The sequence below is a fragment of the Gracilinanus agilis genome, chromosome 2, assembly GCF_016433145.1.
Source record: "Gracilinanus agilis isolate LMUSP501 chromosome 2, AgileGrace, whole genome shotgun sequence".
Classification (NCBI taxonomy): Eukaryota; Metazoa; Chordata; class Mammalia; order Didelphimorphia; family Didelphidae; genus Gracilinanus; species Gracilinanus agilis.
The window spans coordinates 135,180,620-135,205,843 of record NC_058131.1 but is presented as its reverse complement, the minus strand read 5'-3'; the positions used below and the strand labels follow the sequence as shown (position 1 = coordinate 135,205,843).

The window sequence follows — 25,224 nt, the reverse complement described above, 5'->3', positions numbered from 1 at the left end:
GCATCATAATTTAGGTACAGTTTTTTAAAAAGCAGTGAAATATAAAAGACATTTCTGCATGGGCTCTGACAAATAAGACTGCTACAATCTATAGGAATCAGTAAAGGCTCCTTGTAACTGAACTTTGAAGGAAAGATTTAACAAGCAACAAAATAAGATAGGAGATATGGCACATTTTTGGAGATTTATATGCAAGGGAAATGAAAAAAAAATATTTGTCCTAAGATTATAAAATGAAAGCTGAAGAAAATTGTAATGATGAGACAGAAACAGTAGAGATAGGAGGAAAAGATTCAGGAGGTAAGAAAACGAGCTCAATTTTGGATATGCCATCTTTGAGATACCAGTGGAATTCCAGATACAGAATTCCTGTAGGCAGTTAACTATGTATAAAAATCAGAAGAGAGATCATGGCTACAGAAAAAGATTCAAAATTTATTTGTATAGAAGGTAGCAGTTGGGGTTATGTTAAGTATATGGAGAAATAAGACAAGAATCTAAATAACTTCAACATTGAGTGGAATGTGTCAGAGGAAATAGTCAAACAAACTAATTTCATAAGTTAAAAGAGGTTGATAGAAATTTCCAGCTGAAATGATTTGGGAATGTTTCATTATTAGGTGGTTTAACATTCTAGTTAGGTCATTCAGCTTATAAACTAAAGGTTCTAGGTTCATGTCATCCTCAAGTCTGATGGGCTAGATATCTTCATCCAAGTCTCTGATGAAAATGTTCTTCAGAACAGAAATGAAGACAGAACCTAGTGGCACACCATTCTCCAAATACTTTCCAGGTTGACAAGGACCTATTCATCAGTACTTTGTCTTTTGGATGTAGTCAATAAACTAGTTCTGAATATTTATGTATACTATCATCCAATCAGCATATAGACATCTTACTTATGAAATACAAAACAAAACAAAACTACAACACATAGACACAGTTTGCTGAAATACAAGTATAATATTGCTGTATTATTTCTCCAGCCTATTAGTCTAGTAAGCCTACCATAATGAAAATGAAGTTACAATAAAATGAATTTCTAATAATTCCATGCTAGCTCTCTAAGGAATCACAAAACATGCATGAAATGATTACTCAAGAATTTTTTCTAGGGATTGGCATGAAGTTTAATAAATTCAAAGCATGTAGAGGTTACTTCCTCATTTGAAAATCTGGAAATTCATGCTATCTCCTCCATTTTATAGTTTATCAAAGATTACAAACAGTTCTTGACCAGCCATCTTTTCATGTCTTTTCAATACTTTAGAATTCTAGATTTAGTCTCATTTAGGGCATTGAAGCACTCTCATACTATATGTTAAGTTATCCTTGTTTTCAATTTCATCCAAATAGAATTCATTTTATTTTTAGTATTCATTATTTTTAAATAAAAAACTACAGTAAAGGAGCTCTGTTTTCTTTTTGTAATTCATTAATATCGTCCAATCCACTGATAATATGGAGCAGAGGGGCCTAGGGTCTTCGAAGGCTATGTTATTTGAGTGCAAATTCTGGAAAAATGTATGAAATTGGAAAAGTGGTAGATTTTTATTTAAATGATAATTAAATTAAATTGCTAATCAACAAAAGAAATTAGTTAATAGATATGTATTGAGTAACTACTATGTGTCCTTTTTTCTTAAAAGAATTAAGCACTATTTTAAGCACTGGTGATATAAAGACATAAAAACAGTCTCTGCTTAAAGCAGCATACATTTTAATGAGGAATATTATATATACATATATGTGTATGTATATACAAGTAGCTACATTGCTGGGAGTGAGTTACCTGTGTTGTATCCCCCCCCCCCATCTGGAAAATCCATGTAAAATTTTGGACCTTCTCTTAATGCAAGAGAAGAAATTTGAATTTATTTTCTTTTTTCCTTTACTATAGGTGATCACAAAAGCTTATATGTACTTATGAGTTACAAAACTTTTTAAGATATTTCTATATTTCTAGCCTTTGTGTGTCTACTGGCTTTCATGTTCTTTTTGCCAACTTTAACTTCTTATTAATTTTAACTTTAAAAAAGAAATGTGCATATTTGTGGTATTAAAAGATAAAATATATTGATATTATAGAATACTATACATATATATTTATGCCTTTATGAGTTTCTAAACTTTTCCTGTGCTGTCTGCTTGTTTTTATGTGATGTCTTCAGCTTCCACAAAACTTCCCCTCCAAAAGCCCATGGAATTTTTTATGTCTACTTGTGATAGAGCAAAACCACAATGGTGAAAGCCTAGGCATGGAAGGGAAATTAGTATATATATATATATATATATATATATATATATACACATATGTGAATATATGTATATATACAAATACACACAAAAGAAGAATATTGAGAGAAAGGAAACTAGTAGCTATGAGCAATCAGAGAAGTCTTCACTTAGAAGTTGATCAATAAGTGACTTTTTTATGATTACAGTACATCATAAAATCATCTACCAAGGAGTGCTTACAATATGTATTAATAGAGTACTTATTTAGATCTATAAAAATCAGAGATTTTTTGACAATGAACAATATACCCCAAGGATATTTACCCATTTTTCATATCCCCAGTATAATTAAAAAAAAAAGTGTGCATTGTCCAAATGCCTCAGCATTTCCTCCTACTAAGACTACAATACTTTCATGTTGGTCCTAATTTAGTGTCTCTATATTCAGATTTTGAATGTAATTTTTAAAGTATAAATTTATCAGAGAGTTCTTTGTTTTGCCATGTGAGTATTTTTAGATATTTCCCTCTTCCTTATCTGGATTATTTGCAATAACATCATTAAAACATTGCTCTTGAAAGTCTCCTATTTCTTATGAGATGACTTCACTTTTGAGGATGGAACCCCCATGTTTATACACATGTTCCTCTAAATTTTTTTAAAGTTTTTTATATTCCAAACTACGTGAATGTGAAGATAACGTATTCTTTCACTCCTATAGTTTCTATTATTTCTACTTCCCAAAGAGTTCCTCTTTGTTTGGTCAGAATCATGTCCAGAGAGTAGATATGCAGAAGAAAAACGTGATTTATCACTTGTTTATATGGGTGTATGATCAGATATTTTGGCTTTAAAAGATCACTCTATTATAAACATGAATAATATGAAAATGGGTTTTGAGCAATAATACATGTATAATCAAGTGGAATTGCTTGTCAGCTCTAGGAGAAGGGAGGGAAGAGGGAAGGGAGAGAAAATGAATCATGTAATCATGGAAAATATTCTAAATAAATAAATTAATTTAACAAAAGGCTCATGCCCAGAAGCATAGTTCCTCTGGCTGTTTCCTCTAACTTCAATTTTAAACACTGAGTCTCCCTAACCCACATTGGTCGATAGTTCAGAGGCTACCCAAAGTCTTATAACTGTCATCTAAAAAATTATCTTAGAAACTATCGATAGGTCTTTGCCAGATCTGACTTTCTACAATGTATCAAAGAACATAAGAAGAATGGGAAAAGAGATAAATGAGATTTGCCTTGAGAGTAGAAATCATGCATTTACTAGACATTCATGCATAGAAGGATAAGTACAGGCACACAGGCTCTGGGATCAATGTATATATTTTCTGTGATAAAGGAAAGTTTCCACTGAATATCAACATGGCTTAATGGATGACAATAACACTGATTCCTTCTTTCCTCCAACCCTCAAACAATGAGAGTCTCAGGAGATTTGAAGAAGGGATGATATTTCAGCTTATTTTGACACAAAGCAATAAATAGCTTCCCCATGCTTCCACATGGTTCCTAGCATGCTCTTTATGGAAGAACAAGTTGTAAAGCTTTACTGGCTCACATAAAACCTCTCTAAAACCTGAACAAGTTTTTAACATAGAAGAAACAATCATCAGTATTTCCCCTCCTAATACATTTATAGTATATAAGTTGTATCCAATTGCTAGGTTTCTCAATTGAAAAGGTCAGAGAGACCACAGTTTGAAATAGTAAAGTTACCACTACATTTATTTTTTAAACAAGGCAATAAAAAGCATAAATTCGACTTATAAAACAGTTTTGACCATGGAGTATAAATCAATGGTTAGGAAACTTACTCTTTGCTTTTGGTTAATGTGAGTCCTGCCCCAAACCGAAAGCTACAATGTACTCAGGTCAATCTTCTATACTTCCTTTCCTTTCTATAGTGGCAGAATAAAATATGCATTTTTAAATTTCAGGTTTTTTTTAATGGAAAAAGTGTGAGATAAATCCCAAACCTGTCTGATAAGGACTACTGAATGTCAAATGTGAGCTCATTCTACACGCTTAAGTCATTTCCTTGATCTCTTTTTGACTGCTAAGTTAAAGGAAGAGCAAATCTACCATATGCTATAAGTAAAATGAAGTTTCCTACAAAAAATAAGTCATAAAAAAGATTCATTTCTCAGTACCAATCAGAGCATTAATAATACTAATTGCATTAGTCGTGGATGTCTACATACTTCCAAACATTTTATTTGTAATTACATCATTTGGTGAATGTTTCAATTCCTTCCTTAGAGAAAATGGTGGGCTGAACCAAAGCAAAGCAAAAGAAAAGGAAAGCTATGGGGGTAAGAGGGACATGAAATCTAAGGAAAGAAGTCTATTAGCTTTCTTTCTAAAAATTCTACTGCTATTTACCATATAACCTTTCCACATTATGTTAAAGAAGAGAAGAAAACTAAAGAGAACAGATTCACTTATATGTGGTTGTATTTCTTGTGACATTTCAGCTAGTTTTAAAAAACTTTATGATATATGCCTTTACATATATATGTATATATTTAGAATCTAAGTCTTAGCAGAATCTGTGATCAAAATGTCCATATAATTTTTCCATTTTTCTTTCAAGGTTGACCTAGATTATTACACTTTTAAAATGTCACCCTCCTTCATTCTTCCTTATTCCAGTTGATTTCTATTCATACCTTTCTATACATCCTTCATAGCAAATTCACACAGTTCATTAGATGTCTTCCTTTGGTTCTTTCAACATCTCAAGACACCAATTAACACTGTCTGTCCATTTCTTGACTTTCGCTTGAACTACATCAACATTCTGCTTCCTTTCCTAGTCTTCTAAAACCTGCGTGATGTTTTCAGATTGCTTCTCCTACACAAGTGGCCCCATTACTCATTGGTAATTTACTCCAATCTGCTTTCAGTCACCAAGCATCTGACTATTTCCTGTTATGTAAGGTGTAATTCTTATTCCTTTAAGTTCCTAGTGTTCCAGGATTCATAGCCATCTTGCCCAACAGCAAGATATACATTGGAGCAGCAAGCGGTCTGGGATGATTGAAAGCATCACATAATTTCACAAATTCAATCCAATGTAACCTCCTTTCTCTTCTCAATTCTTGGTTCAGCTTGTCGGGTGTCTGCAGGGCCTGTTCAATATATAGCAGAAAACTGGAGAACAATGAATTGAATGCTAAACTCAAGATCAGAAGGAACTGAGTTCCCATGCTAGCTTCGAAAATTACCAAATGTGTGACATTGAGCAAATCACTTAACTTCTCTGTAGTTCAGTTTCTTCTTCTGTAAAATGGGCATTTTCATAACGACATTAGGTGATGAGCACAAATGAGAAATGTTTTGTAAACCTTGCATGCATGAATGCAGATACACATAGATTAATAGAATACAGGTCCAGGTTTAATCACTGAAATTAATCAATTAATAAAAAATTAATCAATTTGCAAAGTGGATTTACACAAAGTTCTTTAGAATTACTATGGATTTTACTAAACAGACTTTGTGATGATTCCAGTGTTTCTTAATAAATAGGAAGAGGAGGAAAATTAATGGTAGTATGATGGTAGTAGTAATGATAACTGACAGGCAGACAAGTAACATGGTGGCTAGAGTACCAGACATGGAGTCAGAAAAAATCTGAGTTCAAAATCAGCCTCAGACATTTACTAGCTACAAGACTGAGCAAGTCTCTTTATCTCTTTCAGCCTCAGTTGTCTCAACTATAAAAAGAGTTTAATTTGTAGCATCCACCTTATAAGGTGGGGATGATTAAATAAATAATATACACAAAGTGTTTTAGAATCATTAAAGTGCTATATAAATATCAGCTGGTGTGGTTTTGTTTTTGTTATCTGCTTTGAATGTTAGCAAAGTAATTTGTATACATTTTCTTACATAAGCCTTACATATAATGCTGTGAGGTAGTACCACAGGTAGCTAAGAAACATTGTCTTCAAAAAGAATTCTTTCTTTTGCTTTGACTCTGTACACAGCAATTTAAAAGACAACGGTGTATATCTCCAGTAAGCAAGTTTACCATTTTATTGCTCACTTAATGTCAATATTCAGCAATTCAACAAAACTAATTTCATGTTCACATCAAATGTAAAATATTGTAACATTTAATAAATCTATATGAGACAGTTTTTTTTGAGGAAAGCTCCATTTTTGAGTCATTTAAATAATACAGTAGGATATTTTATTAGATCTTAACAGGCAACATTTTATCTATACTAAGAATTTATACACACTTTTCATTCATTCAATGTAGATCCTAAACATATTAATTAGCTATATGATATAGTAATGCTCAGGGGCAGCTAGGTGGCTTAGTGAATTGAGAGCCAGGCCTCAAAATAGGTGGTCCTGGGTTCAAATCTGTCATGATACCTCCTAATTGTGTGACTCTGGGAAAGTCATTTAACCCCCATTGTCTAGCCCTTAACACTCTTCTGCCTTGGAACATAATGCATAATATTGATTCCAAGAGGAAGATAAAGGTTATACACACACACACACACACACACACACACACACACACACACACACACACACCTAATACTCTAGAAAATCAGTTCTGAAAACCATATTATTTTATCCTTTTTGAGATTTAGTTTTAGCATCTGTAATATAAGGGGAGGCAGGTAGAGCCTGTATAGAATTTTAGTGGATCCCTAAAATCCCAAGAAAAGAATCCATGTGGGCTATATATTAACTCAGAAGACCACAAATTCATATAATATTTGTTATATTGGATTTGAACTAATTTTGTTAAACATTTCCCAATTCCATTTTAATCTGGTTTAGGTAGCATCCAAAATTTTGCGGTTACTTACTACCCTTGAGGAGTTTGACATCTCTGGATTACATTACTTCAAAGTTCTATTTCAGTTTTAACAATATTCTGGAGATAAATTTCTAGTCCTCCATAAAATAAATCCTAACAGATATAATTGTATTCTTAAGATGGCAAATAAAACATGAGATACTATCAGAAACAAAAAATGGAAATGACTTATGTGCAAGTTCGAAATATTAACCCTGGAAATTCTTGGGTAAATCATATGTTTGAAAAGCAGTAACAAGAAGAGAAAGTCAATGTATTTGCTGATCTTTTTTTTAATGTATAAACAAGAAGATAGAGAACAAGTTAATAGAGTTGCTTAGGATATAACATTAATGATGCCAAGGTCACAAACTTGGTCTTCATGCTATCCATTTACCTTTATGTTGAGAAAATGAGTTCTGCAGGAAGGTTATAATTTTAATTTTTTTTTAGCTATATCACAAATGGATTATTCTGTTTAAATGAATGCCAGTTTTATAAAAGAAGTAAGATAACTTATAGGGGGAAAGAGAGATGTAGATTTTACTCCTGGAACTGTCCTAGGTATAAACAACTATATAGGAAGATATTTTAAGTATTCACATATGAAAAAAGGGAAGCTTTCCGTGTTCCCTAGAAGCAAATCCTACAAGTCCTTGAGGATAGCCAGATGTTAGAATCCTTTACTGAAGCAGTAAGTATAGAATTTTATAGTATATCATAATATATTATAAAATAATATACAATATACTATAATATACTATAAAATAATAAGATACTAAAAAATAATAATAAAATAATAATATAACATAGTAGTATAGACTTTTGCACAGAGGGATGTCATTTACTAATATGAAATAGATATATTTTCAGTGTAGTATATAATAATTTATTGTGGAGCATTATACTAAATATACAAGGCTCCGTGACAGTAAAAAGAAAGCATGAATTGACATGATGAAGAATGGATATTTGAAACTGTACTTCATAAATCCACCAATAGCAAGATTTTCATCAATGGCCCTTCTTCCACTTCAAACTTCAAATTAGTATCCAATCAACTAACAGCACCCACAAAATTTTAAAAAAGACCTCAGTACAATGTCCTTTCTTTTCTTTTCCATGAAACTTTTGGAAAAATAGAATAAAAGAGAAGGGGGAGTAAAATTTTATTTCCAAAATTCAGGTATATACTAAGATTTAAAATTGTATGAAGAAAGTATTTTTAAAAATAAAATTAGATTAGAAATACAGGAATGAGAGGAGGTTCTGAAAAATAGTGGATCAAATGGAAATACTATACTTTTCAAAGAATTGTGATTCAGAAAGTCAGTGATACAAATGTAAATGGAAAATTACTTTGGGAAGTTCCAGCTGGCAGAAAAAAAAACAACCATAGGGTTAGAAGCAGAAATATTTTTCACCTCATATCTAAATTGGAATTTTTAATAGATTAAAAGCAGAGAAGTAGAAAGCAGAAAGTTTTGGAAATTTAGCAACAAGAGGTAAATATGCTAAAAAATATTATTTTTTGGTAACTGCTATTATTTATGTTTGGTTTTTTTTCCAAAGGACTCTTTTTTTTTTCACTCACTCCAACCTTAGCCAAAAATCAAAAGAATTTCCTTTTGACATAATGAATTTTCCTATGTGGATAATAGACATAGATCTGGAAAGGGGATAACAGGTCATCTAAATAAATTTATTCATTTGATATATGAGAAAGGAAAGCCCCAAAATTGATGTAACTTGCCCAGGATCATAGTTATTGTGTAAGATGGGATTTGAATCCAGTTCTTCCTAATTCCAGATCAAATGCTACATGCATAATGCTATGTTTATGTCTCTCATTGTGCTTATTTAACTAATTTTTTTCTTTTGAAAGAGGTATCAAAAACATTATTGTTGGAAGCATTATTCTTTTCTTTGGTATTACTCTCAAAAGAAATGGACATGTTCTCAAAAACCCAATTGACCTTTACTTCATTCATATATTTCTCTAACTCTGATTAAAAGTATTTTCTATTTTCTCCATAGTAAACCTGCTTCTGACAATTATGGACACTTGAGTACATTACTTAACCTCTTTTAAAAAACCATCATCAGATAATGTCAATTAATTTAGTGCAATAGGTAGATACTTAGATGACAATAATAATATTAATAATTATTAGTTATATTAACAATAATTTGCAATATATTGAATTTTTATTTATATGCTTTTGTTTTATTATATGTTCAAGATTATATGTAGATACAGTTTTTAATAATTGTTTTTTGATATTTTTACAATCCATTTCTCTTTCTCCCTCCCTTTTCTCACCCCTTCCCAAGATGGTAGGTAATAACATAGATTATATTTATGCTATCATCCATGTTTTTCAGGTTATGAAATAAGTCATATATCATCTAGGTTAGAATAATTCATGAAGGAAATAAATTGAAAAATATTTTGCTTCAGTTTGTATTCAGACTCAGTTACTTCATTGAAAGTGGAGAGTTTTTTCATTATAAGTCCCTTGGTATTGTCTTGGATACTTATATTACTGATAATAGGTCATTCACAGTTGATCATCTTACACTACTGCTATTATTCTATAGAGCAGGGGTCGACAACCTTTTTGGCTGTGAGAGCCATAAACGTCACATTTTTTAAAATGTAATTTCGTGAGAGCCATACAGTGCTCACAGTGCCGCTCCTGTAACAGCGCCTGAAAAAAAAATTGACTTTATGGCTCCTGCAGAAAGAGCTATATCTGGCCCTCAAAAGAGCCAGATATGGCTCGAGAGCCATATGTTGTCGACCCCTGCTATAGAGTGTTCTCTTGGTCCTGCACCATTTCATATAAGTCTTTCCAAGTTTTATTTTTTATTTATTTTTTGATATTTTTCATTTTTATGATACAATAGTATTACATTACAATCATATATTACAACTTGTTCAGCCATTCCCCATTGAAGGACATACCTTTACTTTCTAATTTTTTTCTTATCACAAAAAGAGCTGCAATAAATATTTTTTGTACATGTATGTCCTTTTCCTCTATCTTGAATCTCTTTAGGATTCAGACTTACTAGTGGTATTGCTAGATCCATGTATAGTTTTATGGCCCTTTGGGCAGAGTTACAGATTATTCTCCAGAATGGTCAGTACCCAGCTACACCAATGTGTATTAATGTCCCAATATTCCCATATTCCCTCCAACATTAATCATTTCCCTATTTTGTTATAGTAATTAATCTGAGAGGTGTGAAATGGTACCTCAGAATTATTTTAGTTTGCATTTCTCTAATTAGTAGTCATTTGGAGCATTTTTTTCATGTGAATATAATTTTAACTTATTCATCTGAGAACTGCCTGCCTAGTTCATACCTTTTGACCATTTTTCAATTAGGGAATGTTTTGTGTTCTTATAAATTTGACCTAATTCTCTAGACCTTTGTCAGAGAAACTTGCTATAAAAAATTTCCCCAGCTTTTTGTTTCTCCTCTAATCTTTGTTGCATTGGTTTTGTTTATTTTTCAATTTAATATAGTCATAGTTATGTATTTTTTATCTGGTAATGTTCCCTGTGTCTTGTTTGGTCATAAAATCTTCCCTTATCCAATAGATATGATAAGTATACCATATTGTCCTCCTCTAATTTGTTTATGGTATCACCCTTAATTTCTAAAACATTTATCCATTTTGACTTTATTTTGGTATATCACATGAAGTGTTAGTCTATGCCTAGTTTCTACAATACTGTTTTCCAGTTTTCCCAGATACATAGTTTTATGGTTTACAAAGTTCTTTCCACATTATCACCAAATGGCTCTTTAGAATTGATTGTTAAATTTTCATTGATAATATACCTCAAGTAATTGGAAATGCTATAAGTCAGGATAGAATATATTTTTCTGTTTATGTTGATTGACTGGACTCGAGAAAATGAAGGAGAAATTCTTTGTGTGTGTCATGGATATATTTTTTTTCAGAAAGCAATGACCACAAATAATTTGGTGATAATATAGTTTTATATTGCAAATGTGAAAAGTGGAAATTGAATCTCACAGGCGTATAATATATGTTGAAAGAAACACAGGGAAATGTTGGAACCATGATTTGAACCCAGGTCTACTAACTTTAAGATTAGACCGACGTTCTAATCCTCACTTTGCCATTAGCTAAACCCTATGGATTTTCTAGGCTTCAATTCACTTAGGAGCTATAACTCAACAATCTATAAGGTTTCCATAAATCACCATCATCACATTAAATTTAAGAAAAAAGTACTGAGCAGCTACTATGTTTAAAGCAGTCAGCTAAGCATAAGATTCAGAATAATTCCCAGTGTCATAGCAGAAGGGAACATTAGTAAATCAATAAATTATCCTCATTTTACATGTCTAACAAATAATGTTTCTTTATCTAATAATCAATGTCGTTATGATAGGTTATTAGTATTCATTTTAGCCAAATAAAACTGTGTTTAAAATATGTTTGCATTGAACAAGCTTTGAATTTTCTCTGACTTAATGGTTGGAAGCTTAGTCTACACTTTCAAGTGGAAATAACTTTGATCAATGTATAAAACATACCTAATTAATTCAACAAATTCAATCCAACAGAAATTAACTAAGTACTTATTATATGAAAGATATTCTAAAAATAAAACTAAATCCTTAGAATCAATAAATTTATCCTTTAGTCATAGTAAATTCATTTGAAATAACAGAAGGAAAATTTGTCTAGTGAGAAAGAAAAAAGCATTTTTTATCTTAGAATTTTCTAATTGTAGTAATAACTTTATTCTTCAGTTCTTTCAGACCACTTAAAATAAAAAAGGTTTTATTTAGAGGGGAAAAAAGCATAATGGATAATGATTTAGAAATTAAATTTGTGGCTGACCTCAAAACATACTCACTGAAAATATTATAACTAACATGACTGTTCTGATTCAAGAGACTGGTGATATAAAAGGAATAGCTAAATTTTAATTTTATCTGGAAGAAGGAAGGAGACTAACTCCAAGTACCTTAGTTTCAGTGTTGCAAAGTGTACTCAGTTGACTGTGCATTACAAATTATAAGAACTTTTTCTCAAATTTAAACATTTTTCCCCTGTGTTCTGATATCCCCAACCCAATCCCTAACCCCACCCTGACTCTTACTTTGGCCTCAAGATTTAATTCAATTTTTTATTCAAATTTTTTTATTTGATTTGATTTTGTACTGTACCTCAGTAGATCTCCCCCCTCCAGCCCAGACTGGTACCAGAACACAGTCTTGTGCCCTGGAAAACTGCAGTTTTATCCCTGAGGAATTCCTGATCAAACCCTACCACATCCTTTTAAGAAGGGCCAATGGAAATTATATATAAGTAAAATTACTAAAACATACAAGAGGAATTTAATTTATAATCACATTTTTCAACATTCATCTTTTAATAATGAAAATTATTAGGCTAATACAACAGATCACTTTTTAATCTTAACTGATAACTGCGATTAAACATACCCAAAGGCTAATTATTTTAACTGCTGTTAATGCCATTGTTACTACTAAGTACTTATTTCACAGCAGGAAATGCTTTTGAGAACTCAGTTATATTATTCTCCACAACTGATTTACATTGATACTCTTTAGCGGTTAAGAGGAGAAAAATAAAATTTAAGGCCTGTTAACATGTCAAATATGCCAGCTAATGAGATTTACTCCAGAATTCAGCAAAAACAAATAAATAAATGATCATATTTATACTATTTGTTCTTTTAACAAGCCAATTTTCAAGATGAAAAGTCAATTGTCTTTAGAATTAGAATCATTTAGTAATTTTATCTTGATTCCTAAGATAAGACACTGAGGTGTAATGGAAAAAAATTATGGGCTTAGAGTAAGAAAAGAACTGGGTTACAATTCCACCTGAGATTTATTAGTCGTACTATCACAGGCAAGTCATTGGACCCCTATGAAGGTCAGTTCCTTTAGCAGTAAAATGGAGATGGTTGCTCACAAGGTTGTTTTGAGAATTAAACAAGGTATACAAAATACTTTTGCAAATTTAAAAAAGGCTAAATGTTATTATTTTCATGAAAATGAAACCTCTGAAGAGGTCAAACAAAAAAATAAAGCCTAAAAAAAAAGAAAATGACAAATTCATTAATACTCTAATGGAATACTTGGAAAATTCAAAGATTTTTTCCCCCTTCCCATTTTTCCATCACTCAGCCTAAGGATTTCAGCAGCTTAGATGGTCTGGTGATAGTAAACCAGAGATTCTGAACATCAAAGAATTGTTCTGCAGAAGGCGGAAATCAGAAAGGTCAATCTTAAGTTTCTCATTAGGAACAATAAAATGGACAAAGGAATTGAAAAATCATAGCACCACAAATAGCAGTTCCCCACAATTAAGTTCACTAGAAATCCTTATTAAGTGAGAACCCCTAATCTAAAAGCACTGAATCATTACAGAACTAAAATCAAGATCAATAAGTATTTTGTTAAATGTTTGACATTTCCTTTAATCTGCTAGCTCAGTTTTCCTGTTTGTAGTGAGACAACAGGTCCATTGTCTTGTCACTACCTATTCTATAAGTGGATTCTCCTACCTACAATCTGAATGTGTAGAAACTTTCAGAAGAATATTACATCACATAAAGCAAAATCCCCAAGAAATCAATGTAAATTAGCCAATCAAATTTTATTTTAGGATAAAGCATTCTAACTCCTTCTTTGTGTAAAAGGTGCCTTGAACTTCAAATTTCAGGTTCTAATTTAGTTAATAGTATTAATTGTAATATTGAAATTTTGCTTGCATAAATTCAATACTCTCTCTTCAGTTAAACTCATATGGAAACTAACCAAAAGAAGCCAAGGCTAGTATTTAATCCTCCACCACCACCCCTATCCCCAATCCTATTTGTTTTATTCACCAGGAGTATGATACCTACTAGTAAAAACCATTATGACAATAATTGCATGGTGATAAGCAATTGTGTGGTGCAATAAATTCACAAGAATTACAGAATTTCAGCTTTGGAATGGATTTAAGAGACTTCTCCCACAAAGAAAGAACTTACATGTTGGTCAGGAATGACACAAGATCTAAAGAGGGAGGTCATGTATCTCTAGTCCTTTGTTCCCCACACCCTCAGCTCTTGCTGCCACCTCAGCTCAGGAGCCCTAGGATCCTGGAACTGTGCCCTCCTGAGACCTTCCTCTTTATCCTAGCCATCAAGGTTGCCAGCTTGGACTGCAGGGGCATTAGTACATGTAGTGACACACTGGGAGGAAGACCAGTCCTGGGATCACCACATGGACTTAGTCTCCTGGAGACCAATATCTAGATTCAAGGGGATCCCTGTGGCAGTCTACTCCATATCCCTAAGAGCACCATGGCCATAGCCTGGAACCTGTACAAGGAATAGCTTTGATGGTGGCCAAGTTCTGAACACCAAAGTTGAATTCCAGACTATGCAGCTGCAGCCATGGTGTCCATCCCTGTCCCCTTACCCCCACCTCAGTCTTCTTTCTTCAATAACTCCTCCAATTTGTGCTCTCAAGTCTAATGTCTATTGCCCCTCACTTGCTTCCAAAGGCTCCCTCTCCCCCTAAGAGCCCCGGCTGGAGGACCTGTTCAATGTCAGGGGTGAGGTCTTGGTTTCTGCCCCCTCATTTGGGGCATCCAGGACCTGGAGCTTGTGGGTGCTCTCAGATTCTCACCAGATGACTGACCTTCAGTCCCTAGATGCAGTGAAGTCCTAACCTGGGGCTGGATCCTGAGTGGAATCTGAACCAACAGCAACAGCAGCACCAGCAACCTCTTGGCAACAGGAAGCTCCAGCCTGGGAGCCTACACACAATAACTATATGCCTAGATGCTCCTGTTGGAATAAGCATCATCACTAATGCTGCCACCAGCATCCCAGATCTCACCTAGGCTTTTCTTCTTTCTGAAGTTCTGCATGGGAGAGGAGGCTTAGTGGCCAAAATTTATTACACCCAAAGCTTCTAATTATTCTGAATAAACTTGACTTGTGAAACCCTCCTCTGGTCCCAGGATTAGTATCTCTCTCCCTCCTCCTTTCCCACAAGAATCCCTGAGCCTAAGAGGGAGGCAATATATTTATCCAGCTACCTGTCAAAGTAAATAGAATTTTATTCTGAAGGTGGAAAAAACCATTCAAATTTAGGCCTGAGCCCTGTGAGCTACCTCCCCTGTTGCCCCACCTCATGCCTCTACTTCATTCTTGAACAAAGTTACCTACCCTCATGCTCTTCACTCTCTCCAGCTCTACCTCTCTCTCTCCTACCCTTCTTTTAAAAGTTTTTTTCTCGGAGTGTTGTTGAGGTTCCATCATTGTCTCTTAGGGACTCTGGAAAAGTCACTCATTTTCTTGGGTCTGAAGAAGGACACTGGTACAGAATCATCCAGCATAGTATGCCCACAGCTCTGTGCTATATGAGTGAAGTAGAACTGCAATAGCTAGCTCAAAGGACACATGAGATGCACAATTTTAAATGTATCTCTATCCAAATGTTCATATGGACTATTTCTGCCTAACCTGTGTGGTAAAGTCTTTTGAGGTTCTTTTGGTCTAATCAGCCACAGTCAGACCCCAAACAGAAGGACAACAACCACAGACCAAACAAAAGAGATGTTTATTTCAGTAAAATAACATCACTGGCCTGCTCAAGAAACTTGGGTCATGGTCTATGTTAGTCAGCTAACAAACTTTTTGACCTTATTAAAAATACTTCACTACTCTGGTCCTCTCTTTATTTGTGTAACTATGGAGATGAACTAGATGATCACTAAAGTCTCCTATAGTTCTGAGATCCTATTGTATTGTGAAAAAGGAACCTCTCCCTCTGGGGTCCTTTGACCTGAGTCCCTGTGTTACATGACTGGATATCACGTGAATCCTCAAACCAGAGGTCACAGATGAAGAGTCCTAAGGACATGACCTGGAACTGAAGGTTACGGGTCCTAGAAAAAGAAACAAATAAAAGAGGGGTGCCAGGAAGTGGTCCTACTCTATTCCCTTGGACAACAGTGGTGAAGGACTGTGGCTGAGAAAGATAGTTATGTGGAGAGTCACATGGTCAGAATTAGCTTAGAAATAGTCTTTAATCTATCTCTTCTACTTTCTCTATTTCAGTCACTATTAATAAACTCTATGGAAACTAAGAACCAAGAGTTATTAATTTAACTTTAACAGTACAATGACTTTGATGTTGACATGTAGATTATTGGAATATGACCCTTAACCCCTATGTGCCTGCAGTTTTGTGAAAAGACAATAAAATTGCCTAATGCCTGTCTCACAGGATTTTAAAAATAACTGGAGGTAATATAGTCTTGATATAAAAAAGTATTAATTATTACCAATATTATGTTTTGAAATATAATCATCTAATTGCAACTGGTTAATGGAATAAGAATTCTGATTCATGCTCTTCTAATATCCAAATATGTAATCATGTACCTGTTTGAATTTCTCTTATGGGCTTTAGAAATTATAGAAAGATAGGGAAAATACTACAATATTTCCTATTTTTAGGTATATGATTTTTCCATTTTGTCACATAATCATTACTCCATTCTGCATTAGCTACTCTGTCTTGTTTTAACTCCTTTGAACAAAATGCCTCCTTCCCATCTTAAGTTCATCACTTCTAATTTCATCAATTTGCTATTACATCAAGTCTTGACTGATTCCAATGCTTCAGTTTCCTCTTCTCTCTAAATAGAAAGCTAGAAGATGGAAGACTAAATTCCTCTCATTACCTTCCTTTATAAAGGTTAGAAACTGAACTTTTGCTCAATGAATTCTGCATCTTCTTTTCTCTGTGATTTCAATTCCATGGAACAAGATAACTCCCATGCTGGGTACAACCTTTTTATTCCTTCTAACCCTTTAGCCCCAATTTTGTGCCTCCTTATGAATATTGGGCCCCACCATTAGAGTATGAGCTCCTTGATAATTAGGACTTATCCCCTAGTTGAATCCAGGTAGATCTAATAAACCCTTAGCCGGGAAGCCAGGGGCCAGAACGTTGCTGGTGAGATTGTTCCATGTGGTGAGTGTTAAGACTCTCCCTGAACTTCTCTTAAGGAACTTCCTTTTAATAAAGACTCTGTGGCTGAAACTTTTCTTCATCCACCTTCAAGGCCCTTCAGGCCTCTGGCTTCCTGGCCTTGAGATCAAGGCTGAATTTCCCTCTGCTGAGGGTTAATTAGATCTACCTGGATTGAACTAGGGGATCAGAGAAAATTACCTACTATGTTAGATTACTTATCCTATCTTATCCTCTCTTATTTCCTTATTTCTACTTCCTCTTCTCATTTGTAAATAAATTTCCATAAAAGTCATTTTAGCTTGAAGTTAATCTTAATTGGGGACTGATCATTGTTCAATCCTCTGGCGACCAACCTTTTAATATTTACCCAATAAAAACACTTTTTCACCCCTTACAAATGAGATTCAGGGATTAGGAAAGGGTTGATGAGGCAGAATTTGAGGTGAGTTTACCTTGAGGAATAGTGGTATTTTGATAGGAAAAGTTAAGATTAAATATGATTTTAAAATGTAGAAAAGCGCAACATGTGGAACAGAATAGTAAATTGCTCCATTGAGTGGAAGCAAAAGATATGTGGAAGATTTATGGGAGAATATACTTGTTAAATAGAGCTAGACAGTTAGATTGTGATGAAGTAATAATAAAAGGTCCTTGAATAGGAGGCTGAACAAATGCTGAAAATTATCAGTAGAAAACGAAGAATCTTGAAAAGGTTTTGATCAGGACAGCAGAATTCACGGATTCATTCCACAAGCACTTATTATGGTATAAAACATTTGATTAGATGCTGAGGTAGAGAAGGCATAGACTTTGTCTTTTTGGAGCTTACAATGATTTGACACCTAAACATATTTAGTAACTATGAATTTCAATGCAATAATAATTTATTATTCACTATGCTACAATTATTTAAATACCATGATCCCATCTCCACTTTGAGAAGATAATTCTGACTTCTATATGAAGGAGAAGAAAGAGAAAATTTAAAGGGTTGTTGAAGAAGTCCAGATGAAAGACTAATTTATTTTTCCTTTAAATTATCTTAAATTAAACAAAAAACTCTATGATGATAATGGCCAAGCTCAGTACTTTGGAACTGAAGGAAAGTTAAGAAGTTACCTAAATCAACATCAGAAATAAATGTGATAAACTAATAAAAGAAATGAGGAAAAATAAATGATTTTTTTTTGTCTGAGATTAGATTGTACAAACTGTTAGTGGTAAAGATTCTCTAAGGGGATATTTGAACCCAAGATCTTCTGTTTCTAGGTCTTTGTCTCTTTCCACTGAATCAGTTACTGGCCCCCAGTAGTTTACATTTTGAGAAAATAATTGAAGGTTGGGAAAGTAGTAGTATCTCATATAGAGGATTCTACAAAACATTACTATGTACATAAATAGAACTTTGTCCCTTCTTTAAATAACTTAAAATTATTCTGTTGGTCATATAACTAGAGAGACACTGTCAAACATTATTTCAATTTTTAAGACTATGTGTGAAAAGAATGGCTAGATGATTTTGTAGAAAATTAACAATTGAAATATTTTTTAAAATAGGTAACTACTTGCGGCTTATCATTTCATCAATCGTAATAAATCAGAAAGTACAGGCAACAGGGATAATTATTAAAACAAAATCCAGTTATGAACAGATTAATTTAGTAGTCATAAAAAGAGCAAAGACCACCCTAATATTGCTAAGCCAATCTATAACCCAGAGAATATCATCTTCCAAACCAATTGCTGATGCATGAATATATTATCACTTATAACTGGATGACTAACTTTAATACTCCTGTTATGGAAAAGTTACTGTCACTGAGGACAGTTTGGAGCCAGTCTCCACTGTCGAACTGTCATTAAATTGTTCAATGTAGAAATGAAAATGACCTAAACAACATGTAATGAAGCCTCTATTTCTTCTGTCACTACACAAACACATTGATTCATTATTAATGATTCTCAAGTGAACTAAATGCATAATAAATTATCTTTAACATTTAATTGATAAAAAAGCACATTTCTATTTTTTATTTTTCATATTTCTATAAGGGAAATAAATTGGAAAACAATGAGGTGCTCTACATGTGCTATATAGATAGAAGGTAAAAATTATATACACATATTAGTATTGAGTAAAATGCTATAAAATGTATAAGAATGTTAGATACATGGAATGATATATGTGTATTAGTATTGATTTTTTTCAATGAGTAGCATTTAGAAAATACTGAATAGTATATCTTTGTCAATAAGAAGCTGATCTTTTGTTTTAAAGGAAGAGAATTCTAGCCTGGTAATTTTATAGTCAAAGGATGCCTCTTTGGTTTACCATAAGGTATTGTTATGGTTTGATATACAGTCATTCTAGTGCAGGAATTATACAAACACATATATGTATATGAATATATATGATAACTATATTTAAATATTATTAGGACATAGAGTCAAGATGGTAGCATATACCCACTATTTTTTGTTGTCTTCTTCTAATATGTTTTCTCCATAACAACACAGAATGTACCAGACCAAATTCTAATTGGTAAAGCCAAGGAAAGCTCAAAGTGAATAATTTTCCATTTCAAGACACTTTAGAAAGATAAGTGGTCAGGGGATACTAGGATGAGGGCTGGTCAGGTGCATAGCAGAATGCTATGGGCAGAAGCTGCAGAATGGGAAGGAGAAAGGGAACTGAGATAGAACATCTGAGGCAGATAAATTTAGGGGATCCCTGCACTACCACGAGAAGAAGGAATGAGTACCCCATAGCAGATCTGTCACCCATTACCCAGTTCCAGGTCATAGATCCAGGGAGGAGAGGAGTGGGCCTGTGGGAGAATGAGGTCCTCGCTGAGTCCTGAGCATAAGATAAATACCGGAAACTTTGCTGTGTGGTTGTGAGCAAAGAAGCAAAGTAATTACTCATTTCTCACCTTTAGCCCAATAAGTAGGCCTAAAGTAGAAAAATCAGAGTTGAAGAACAAGACCAAAAGGGGAGCCAGTAGCTCAGTCACTCTAAACCTACAGAACATCAGAATGGACTCACAGTGACTGAGTTTAATAATAGTCTACTGAATCTAAAGGACACATAAGCCAACAGGCTGAAATCTGGATCAGGAACTTACATAGCTCAGATCAGAAGAGCTCTCTTTCTGTGTCACACTGTTTTGGAAGCACTGGAAAACTGCAAGGTCTCATACAGAATTCTGAAATAAATTGCACTAAGATAAAGTCGAAAATCAAGATGTAGGATGGAAGAAGGAGTAAACAAACTAAAAGAACCTGACTAAAAAGAGCCATTATAGTAACAGGGAAGAAAACAATGACTTGTAAACATCTATAAGCAAAACCTCAAAGACAAAAAATGCAGGTTGAACGAAGTTCAAAATTTTCTAGAAGAGCTTAAGAAAGAACTTCTTATAAGACCCAAAAAATGATTTTAAAATTTGAGTAAGAGCTGCAGAGGAAAAATGGGAAGCAATTTAATTAGCCAAGAAAATTAGGAAAAGAGAATTAACAGCTTTGAAGAAAGAAGTATAAACTCTTATTGAAGAAAAGAAGAAAATATAAACTATCTCACAGGAAAAACAACTATCCTGAAAAATGGATCAAGGAGAAAGAATTTTAAAACCATTATCTACCTGACAACCACAAAAAGAGCCTAAATATATTATTTCAAGAGTTTATAAAGGAAAACTACTAAGATATCTTAGGACCAAAGGGCAAAATATAAATTGAAAGAATTAGAATTTACTATTCATTATCTGAAAGGAAGTCCCACATGAAAACTCCCAGTAATGTTTTAGCCAAAATCTAAAACCCCCAGGTCAAGAATAAAATGCTGCAAGCAAAAAAAAAAAAAAAAATTAAATACTGTGGAGGCACCACTATTAAGAAATGGATAAATAGAATATGATATTCCAGAAGGCAGAAGACCTGGGATTACAACCAAGAATGATATATACTACAAAATTGAATATAATTCTACTGGGAGGAAATGGATATTTAATGAAACAGAGTACTGTCAAGAATTCCTGGTGAAAAGAACAGAATAGAACTAAATAGTAAATATGAAAATCAAATAATGAATTTATCCCAGAGAAAGTTCAAAATCTATATTTTACATAAAGCCTTGATCAAGCACTAAGCATTTATCTCAATACTACTCAATTTCCAATGACTCTTTGAACTAGTGTAAATGCTTAGAAACCATTCAGGAAAGTTTCAAATCTATCTGAAACAACATGACACAACTCCAAACCCCTACGAGATCTTGAAGGAACTGAAATCATCCCACTTTCAATTCAATAGTTTCGTTATATTCTGGCAATATTACCAGTGGTAAAGTTTGATAATAATTAACATTTCAATCCATTAAAAATATGTAGTAAAGAATACAATATAAACAGGGGCATAATGGAGTTTTATCCTATCATAAAACTTAGTAGTTTTCCTTTATAAACTCTTGAAATAATATATTTAGGCTCTTTTTGTGGTTTTCAGGTAGATAATAGTTTTTTTTAAACCTTTAACTTCTGTGTATTGACTTATAGGTGGAAGATTGGTAAGGGTAGGCAATGGGGGTCAAGTGACTTGCCCAGGGTCACACAGCTGGGAGATGTCTGAGGCTAGATTTGAACCTAGGAACTCCTGTCTCTAGGCCTGGCTCTCAATCCACTGAGCTACCCAGCTGCCCCTAGATAATGGTTTTAAAATTCTTTCTCCTTGATCCATTTTTCAGGATAGTTGTTTTTCCTGTGAGATAGTTTATATTATATTTATTCTATCATTAATGTTACATGAATACTTTAGTAGGAAATTTCAGTAGGGAGAAGTAAAATGTAATTAAGTAAAACACTGTTTATATTACATGTGACACTTGAACTCAAGCATGCTTTAAAATGCCTTCGGCATTTAATCAGATATATCTCTATGCACTCTCAGTACCATTCAGAAACTTCATTTTTTATGTAACCCCCCTACTTAAGACCAAATAAGTTATATTCTAGCTAATCATCATCTTCATGAATTACATAGAACAGTTATATTTGCTCTCTCTTCATGTTAATATATATATATATATACACACACATATATATATATATTCCTAGAAAAAAGCTGATATGAAGCTGACAAATTAGGTCCCCTTAACTTTCATAATGTAAATAAGGAAATATATTCTTAAGCAATACTATATCATTTACCAACCTAAAGAGAAAAGATGTCATATGAAAAGTTGTATTTTAAGCTCTAAACCAATTATTGGTACTTTTCCTTTCCCCCAAGTTGGTCAAACAGCTAAGCAAACAATGGAAAAAATGTTAAATATATTTTTCTTATTTAAATGCAATGGAAATTTTGGCCTTTTTACATTCAAAGAGCAAATACCTCCTAACACTGACAACCACATTCCACTGGCTATTACTGAAAACAAAGTGTGACAGATGTCTTCACCGTAATTGCCAATCAGTCCTTACATAGCAGCTGAAAACACAAAGTATCACTTTGATGTCCTTAGCTCTAAACATATCCACAATCAAAAACCTATACAAGAGGGGGCAGCTGGGTAGTTCAGTGGATTGAGAGCAAGACCTAGAGACGGGTTCAAATCTGGCCTCAGACACTTCCCAGCTATGTGACCCTGGGTAAGTCACTTGACCCCCATTGCCTATCCTTACCCCTTACCACTCTTCTGCCTTGGAGTCAATACACAGTATTGACTCCAAGATGGAAGGAAGGATTTAAAAAAAAAAAAAAGAACCTATACAAGAAATAAAAGATTGGCATCATTTTCAGAATCTGTCTCTATGATAAAAAACTTTGGCATATATTTTGTTCATATTCTTAAATTTTCTAGTTTCAAAGTAGATTAGCCCAAAGCAAGAACTCATGTAGAAAATAGAAAAAACAATAACAAAAAATATTTAGACCATATCTATGAAACATTCATTGTATACAATGTAGAACTGAATTTATAAGCTTTGCGAACATTAACTCAAAAACATTTCTTTAAAAAATGATGCTTCTGAGAAACAGAGCAATTTAAAATATTTACTCTAGTAATGAAAGTATGTTTGAAATTTAGGACTCACATTTTGCTGGCAGGTCATACCCACACGTGATCTTGGCTTGTCCAGTCTCACAGCCACTCAAATTACGGCATTCAGCAACCAGACAGGGCCCAGCTGCTCTATGAATACAGCCATCCACTAGGGAGAAATAAAAAGGATCAAAATCAATGAAAAAATAATACTCATGTATACAGTTGTTAAAAACTAATTAAAGGAAAAAAATTAGAAGTGTTCCACCTCCACTGACATCACAAAAATAAGCTTATATAAATATCTACTAATCTGAAGGAAACTAAAAACTTTTCTTCATTTGGAAGATAAAGAGAAAAGAAAAATGGAAATGTTAAAAAAGATGAATGGCAGAAAACAATGGTATGAGCTCTTGGGGCAGTTGGCACCTTTAAAATCTGAGGAAGTAGGATTCAAGACATAAAATCAGAACTAGAATTTCTCTTCCAATTTTAATGTGTAGATAAACATTATGGTTATTACCCTCAATTTATGATGGGATTAATGTAAATGCCTACATATAACTTGCTATTTTATGTATATTAGCAATGAGATTACAATATTACAATAATCAAACTCTCTGACCATGTGGGATTTATACCAGGAATATAGGGCTACTTCAATATTAGGAAAACGATCAGCATAATAAATCATATAAATAACAAAGACAACAGAAAGTATAGAATTATAACAATAGATGCAAAAAAGCATTTTGAAAAATACAATATCCTTTCATTTAGAAACACTATAAAGCACAACAATCAATGGAGCCTTTCTTAAAATCATAAGTAGTATTTCTTTAAAACCAAGAGAAAGCATTATCTGTGATATGAATAAACTTGAAGCCTTTCCAATAAAATAAAAAATGAAGCAAGGATGTCTATTATCAAGACTATTATTCAAAATTGTACTAGAAATGTCTACATACATATATATAGAAATGTCTACATACATGTATCTATAAACATACATACATTGTAAATATGCCTGTATATACAAAATTGTACTAGAAATGTCTACATACACATATATATGTGTACACACACACACACACACACACACATATATTTCAGGAAAGGTTTACCATGGAAAGTGGTAACTTGGTTTAGTCTTAAAAAAAAAAGCTCAAGATTCTAGGAGAAAGAGGAAAGGAAGGAATACATGCTAAACATAAAGAAGAGCCCAGTAGAGATATGGGAGACTGAATTTTGAGTTTGGATAAGTGCCTGTAGGGTAGTCTGGTTTAAGCAAAGACTGAATAACAAAAAAAAGGAATAATATGATTGGGAGATGAGAGAAAGAATAGAAAAGAGAAAAGAACCCACATTGGAAAGAGCTATAAATACTGGTCTAAAGTGATTGAATTTTATCAATAGTTCCTATCTGGATTTTTTTGGTAAAAGGAGTGACTTAGATCTTTGACTCTGAAGCTGTGAAAAAGGATGAATTAGAAAGGTGAGAAACCTGCAGCAGGATGACCAGTTAATATGTATACATTTTTTCCTGAAATATACATTTTCCCCTAGCTTTGTGCTTCCTTTCCAAAATATTTTGCATTTATTTCCTATATCTTTATATATATTGATAGAATATGAGCTATTTGAGGACAGGGATAGTTTCACTTTTATCTTTCAATTCACTGAAACCAGCATAGTATCTGGCACATAATAAATGTTTATAATATGCTTTTTGAGTTCTTGGACATGTTGCATTTCAGATACCAATAGGGTGTACAGGTGGAGATATCTAGCAGGCAAGTTGTGATGTGGGGGTGGGATGAGCATTCAGTTGTATGGGTTAAATTAAATAAACATTTGTTGAGTTCATGTGTATGGCAGTATGGTAGGTACTGGGCATTTTGTTTTATATCAGACCTAGGATCCTCCCAGTGAGGAAATTCCCTCTACCAGTGTTCCTGCTCCACAATATAGAGTCTTGGAGAGTTATATGGTTATTGAAAGATTAGATGATATTCACAGAACAAAACGTATATGTC

General features: G+C 33.3%; 1 protein-coding gene across 1 annotated transcript in view; it reads right to left on the bottom strand.

The window, feature by feature from the left end:
* MACROD2 (mono-ADP ribosylhydrolase 2) overlaps window positions 1–25,224 on the bottom strand; it is a 2,270,665-nt gene that overhangs the window by 1,556,547 nt on the left and 688,894 nt on the right. The window contains exon 5 of the mRNA XM_044663418.1: window positions 23,241–23,357. Within this exon, the coding sequence (XP_044519353.1) occupies window positions 23,241–23,357 (117 nt within the window). The remainder of the gene's footprint in view (window positions 1–23,240; window positions 23,358–25,224) is intronic.